Source organism: Pteropus alecto, unplaced genomic scaffold (assembly GCF_000325575.1).
Source record: "Pteropus alecto unplaced genomic scaffold, ASM32557v1 scaffold67, whole genome shotgun sequence".
Taxonomy (NCBI): Eukaryota; Metazoa; Chordata; class Mammalia; order Chiroptera; family Pteropodidae; genus Pteropus; species Pteropus alecto.
In genome coordinates this window covers 3348698-3354691 of record NW_006441061.1, presented here as the reverse complement: position 1 = coordinate 3354691, position 5994 = coordinate 3348698, and the positions used below count along the sequence as shown (strand labels likewise).

The following is a 5994-nucleotide window of genomic DNA, read 5'->3' as shown; positions in this document are numbered from 1 at the left end:
CAGCAGAACTGAAGGACTCGATCCTCTGGATGTTATCCTGGCCTCTTTCGTTAATCTTAGAAGGCTCTTTTAGGAAATAATATCTCTTGTGGTGGGGAAATTATTTATTTAAAGAGCAGCAACTCCTTCGATTTTATTTCAGTTCCTTTTTTCTTCTGGTTAAAGTAAAATAAAATTAAAGTTAATACTTTCAATTCAAAATAGTTAAGGGTGGCAGGATTCCATGTTAATAGATCTATCCTTCTCTACGTGTATCTATGCATTTCCTATGCATAGAAACATGTCCCAAATTATGTCCACATAATGCTAATGATGGTCATGCTTCCCAGGTGGTGGGAATTTGGGTGTTTTTTTTCTTAAATAGAACACACCATAAAGACTGAGAAAAACAAAGCGCTGGGTGGGCCCCTTGGCAGAGGAGTATTTCCCAAGCGTGTGGGGGCTGGGTTTCAGGAACGCAACGTCATCGAGGTAATAGCTGAGCAGCTGTGTCCAGGGCTGGGCAGCAAGTCTCCAGCTGGGCCGTGGTGTGTGGGTTCCCCCAGAATCACAGGCTCTGAAGGCCTCTGCCACTCAGAGCCAGGGAAGGGAGCCTCTCCCTGGGAAGGGACCCCCTGAGTGGTCCGGGCCCCAGGGGCAACAAGGCAGGATTCCCCTGGGGTCTGCCCACTTGGACCACGACAAAGGGCCTTTGTGAAGTCCTGCCCACCCTTGTTTAGCAAAAGTGCTCAATGTCCTTCAGAGGGAAGGAGCACTTACTCACGATCTGCAGCTTGTCCAAGGATTATCTCATGGTCAGAAGTATTTATAGACAGTTTTTCTCCTTAAGGGATATTAGTGTTAATGAAAAACTACTGTCTCTTTAATTGTACTCCTGGCACACGAATGGAAAATATGATCCCAGAACCTAACTGGGAATAATTTCACACGCTGGGGTACTTTTTGTAGGAATAGCGAAATGCTTTGTAAGTAAAATGAGCTCGATTTGTGGCGAATGTAATTTTAATGATCCTTGGCCTTTGTCTATCGTTGTTACTATTACGTAATAGATCAAAATTTTACATATTCTATTTTAACAAAATATCATACAATAATGACTGAAGACGTTATGTGTATGTCCCCAGACTTACAACCAATCATTAGAACCACCTAGGGGGCTTTGAAAAAATACACGTTTCCCACCCCAGACATCTGGATGGCTAGCAGGCTTCCCAGGTGACTGATTCACGGCCAGGGCCGAGAACCACACTACTGTAGAGCTGGCAGATGTGGAGCTGTCTGAACAGCCATTCCCAAGGCCTGGAGAGTGAATCGCAGGTCACCTGGGGAGTGGCGAGCTCTACAGTTTTCAGTAACTTAGATGGAGACCAAGTCATCAAGCTGATCAAATTTTCAGATAAAAAACTGGAAGAGATAAAAAAAAAAAATACGTTGGATAATAGGATTCAAATGAATCATGGTACAGCAGAAGCAAGCAGTAAGATGAGATTTAAGGGAATATGTGTAAAATTGACAATTGGGGAGTAAATGCAATTACAAGACGGTTGAGAAATGTCTTGATAATATCAGGTCGTATGAAAATGTACTGAGGCTCTTGGTTGATCTCAAGTTCACAATGAGCCAAGAGGCTGTCCAATCGATGTGGTAGACAGAACTGATATGTAAAATCCTCCGACTCCCCCTAAATACATAGAAATGCTGGATGAAGTCCCAGGTGCCGCGAAATGAAGAAAGAACAGAAAGCCAGAGCAGGGTGACTGGCAGATGAGGCCTCAGCCAGCGCCAGTCAGAGCGTATCCCGCAGAATGCTGGGGCCGCTAAGAGCCGTCTCAGTCCATGAAACAGGCTCGTGGAGAAAACTGTTTGCCGGCCCGGGGATATGGCTAGAAAGCTGCCCTTCTGCTCAGCACTGAGAGTCACCACGAGAACCTGGAGCACCGAGCCCGCACCACACACATTCACGTTACCCATGCAGTCTGGGAGGGCCAGGTCTGCCCTTCTGCTCAGCACTGAGAGTCACCACGAGCACCTGGAGCACCGAGCCCGCACCACACACAGCTGTGGGGTCCGCATTCACGTTACCCCATGGGAGGGCCAGGCTGGGGAGTTCACAGAACACTTTGCTCAGAGCCATGGAGCCCGTGGGCCCGGGGCAGAGGCGGGTGGGGACGGGGGGGACACGCAGTCTGCACTGCTGCAGGCTCTGTGGGGTCTGAGGTCACACGACAGGCTCGTGCCTCTGTGGGCTGGGGCGCGGGTGCTGCTGCGGTGGCCCTCTGTCAGCCCTGTGGGTCCCCACGAGGGCCAGGAGAGGGTGGGCACTCACTTGTAGTTGTCGTCTTCCACAAACTTCTGGAGCTCCTCGATGTAGCGCACAGACTTCAGGTACTTCTGCACGTGGGGCAGGGTCGTGAGGTGATCTGTAAAAGGCAGACAAACCCAGAGGCTTCAGTCCCTCTGCATCTCTGGGCCCGGAATGAGAAGTGTAGGAATCACCGATTTTGGCGCTAGATGCTGCCTGGGTATTGGGACATATATTCAGGATTTCAACAGTTGCTAACAGTCCCTTGGGCCAGGCCCTGTGCTGGGCACTGGACACAGAGGGGTCATCAGGCCTGAGTTCTGCCCTTGAGGAGTGCTCCACGAGAGGGCCGGGCCACAGACACGACACCCTGAGGCCACCATAGTTCTTTGGCCGGGGAAAGATGGATCTTTGGGGGAAAGTTGGTCTCCAGAACAGACCAGAGCCAGGTGTCTGCTCCCTAAAACAGGTTTCCACTGGGGTAACTGGGTAAGCACCCCCACACCTGCCTACTGAGTGACAAGAATGCAAGAAGGGATGAGCAGCTCCCACCCAGCCTGGCACGGGGGCCCAGCCAGACCCCGGCACAGCCGGGCAGTCTGGCCCGTGGGCTGGAGCTGCTGCGTCCTGGGAGGGCAGGGAAGCGCCTAGGGGCTGGAGCGTCTTCTGTGCCGGGCTTTATGCCCAGGCATCTCTGGGAGCCGTCTGCTTTGACCTTCATACCTGTCCCCTTTGGGGGGCATAACACACCCATGTCACAGAGGAAGAAGCCATGGCAACTTGTGAAGCCCACGTCCCTGAGGAGTGACAGAGTCGGGTTTGGACTCCAGGTCACCCGCGGCCTCTGCCACCCTGTACTCTCTCTCTGTCCTGGAGTGACTGACGTCAGCTGCAATCCGCAGACCTGCGTGGTCACTGCACTCCTGAGGGTGCCAGGGACTCTGCCTTTCCCCGCGGGTGCGACAGACCAAGCTAAGGGGAGAGGCGCAGGCAGTGGAGGCGGCTGTGAAGAGCCGGGAAAGGCTCTCGGGCGCCGGGGAGGGGGTCCAGGGGCCATGAGGGCACCGGCTCCACCCCTTAGCCGCGAGATTCGAGATTCGAGGTTCGAGGTTCAGAACAGGTTGCTCCGCTTCTCTAGAGCCTTCGCGTTCTCGTCTCTGAAATGGGGGAAATGACACCTGCTTCCCGAAGCTGAGGACGGGGAAGATGCAGGTGAAGGTGACGGCAGCGAGAGCACTTCCTGAGCTCGAAGGAGATGCCGGGGCGTGGGAAGGGCTCCGCACGCATCACGTTCACTGACCAGAAAACCTCAGGCTTAGAGGAGACAGTGACTGTGCAAGAGGCAAAGACGAGATTTGAACCTGAGTCTGTCTGGCCCCGAAGCTGTGTCTGTAATCACTCTGCTGGCCAGCGGGATGACAGGTGTCGACGTACTCGTCAGAGGAAAGGGCCCCGGCAGGCGAGGACGGCACTGGGAACACAGTCCCCTCCCTCCTCCTCTGGCCGGGAGGAGAGCTGATCTGGAAGTTCCGACCTCACCCCACCTGAATGCTGGTGGGGTGGCTTGTGAGCAGGTCCCCTCCCTCCTCCTCTGGCCGGGAGGAGAGCTGACCTGGATGCTGGTGGGGTGGCTTGTGAGCAGACCTTTTGCTTCAGTGAAGCCACCTTGCAGGAAGCCCACCTTGGCTTCCCAAGTGGAGGCTGCTGCTGCTGCTTTGCTCACACCCCGCGTCCTGCAGATGGGGCGGTTCCTTTCTTGGCCCCCTTTGCCACACTTCCAGACTTTCATGCCTCCACCTTTTGTGAGAACCCTGCTCCGCGGAGGCTCATGCCCACAACTCTGCTACCCATTCTCCCCTTCGCCGCTGACATCTCCCAGCTGGCCCCGGTCACTCACGCCCATTCTGGAGGACCTGGGTGCCTGGCCCACAGCTGAGCTCCACACCCCCAAGTTCACCGCCATGTTCAGTGAAGTTAATGCCCACATGGACGGCCGGTCCAGCATTCTGCCTTCTCAGTGCCCTGACCTCATCCCCAACAGCTGTCTCCTCCGACCATCTCAGACACCCGCCATCACGGTCACGCTTTGGATCGGGTCACGTGTGGCAGGGCCTGCCTAGTTTCCTACCATGTCATGTCCTTTTTCCTTCAGGCCCACAGCGAGATCACGTTTCCGAGCCTTGCTTGGCAGACGTGATGAGTGCCACATGCAAGTCTGGCCCATAAAACCTTTTTTTTTTCTCTGCGTCTGCCAGCTGGATGTAGAGTTCAGGGGTGGACTCTGAGCTCAGGCAGAGCCACAACACAGAGGAGCCTGGGTGCCGGAATCTACTTGGAGGAGCGCTGCCAGGACCTGCCCACAAAGCACTTCGCGAATGAATTCATGAATGAATGGCTTGGGAGCCAGGCACACCTGGGCTCCGCCACTCCCCGGACGTGTGATCTTACACAAGCGACTAATCTGTGTTCAGCCACAGTTTCCAATCAGTAACACGATGGTGGTTAACATCTAGTTTGCACAGTCTCTGAAGATCAAATGCGTGCCGAGGGTCTAGCACATCCGATACTTGAGATAGTAAAATGCAGAGTGATGTGGGGACGACCTGGTTTCTAGAGCTTTCTCACTGATAATGTGCTGGACCCAAATTTCAGTGATGGGAGATTTCGCACCTCTGACAATCAGGGGTACTAACCGTAGCTGCAGGAAACTTGTAAATCAGCAATTATTCGGAGAATATTGTTCATCTGATTGGATCTTTGTTCGTTTTCCATGATGCTGCCTGAGGCAGGATATGCAGAATCGATGTAGATCAAATCCAGAAGATAGATCCCTAAAAGTAAAGAGGATATTTAACCAGGGCAGGCACTCACCGTCAATCACACGAAACGAGACAGAACGGAACTGCTCTGCTACGAGGTATTAAGGGCAACTTATCTGGAAAACCGAGACACTATTGGGACTTCAATTCCAATCCTGACTACTAATTTTTCACAGAGATCACTCCACTATAAATCGAACATCTGAGCGATAACCGAAACTGAACACCGGCAAGACTTTAGCGTTTCTGGTTCATATACTCTTCAGCGACAAGGGTTTTTTCCTGTAACCCAACTGGAAAATAACAGGACCAAAAAAAGGATGAATGAATACTTGTTTTTCACCAACCGATGAAGTTTAATAGGTTTAAGCTGTCGTATCCAGCAGAACACCACTTGGATTGAATTCAGTTTTTTGTTTATTCACTTAGCTGTGTGTCTATTTGTCTATCTCTCTGTATACACACACATGCACACACAAATCATAAATTAACTTAGGGACAAAAGGAGAAATCAAAAAAGCAACAGTCTCTCATACAAAAACTAAAACTAGACAGAGAATTCTCCTGAGAGTGCTTAATAAGAAAACAACATGCGATATAAAAACATTGCTATGACAGGCCAGTGTTGAGCCTCGGCATGGTCTCATGGCATCCCCCTGGGGGAATTCAGGGCAAGCCACCTGGCCAGGGATGTGCCATGTGTACTCTACGAGGACCAGCCATGTCACATATGCACTGCGTAGCTCTCAGCTGACTGGCTTGCTGTAGGGCTACACTGCAGACTCCCCAGGGATGTGCCTGGACAATGGGTGGCACTTCCTTCCAGCAGCCCTCCGTGAGTACTGCCACTGTACCCGTACTACTGGTGAGATT

The 5994-nt window shown here is 52.2% G+C and overlaps 1 protein-coding gene across 1 annotated transcript in view; it reads right to left on the bottom strand.

Annotated features, from left to right (window-relative positions):
• The window catches only part of RALGPS1 (Ral GEF with PH domain and SH3 binding motif 1), a 229692-nt gene that overhangs the window by 33162 nt on the left and 190536 nt on the right, over positions 1–5994 (bottom strand). Inside the window, exons 9-10 of the mRNA XM_025051195.1 lie at positions 4996–5133; positions 2327–2420 (exon numbers count right to left, since the gene is read on the bottom strand). Coding sequence (XP_024906963.1) covers positions 2327–2420; positions 4996–5133 — 232 coding nt within the window. The remainder of the gene's footprint in view (positions 1–2326; positions 2421–4995; positions 5134–5994) is intronic.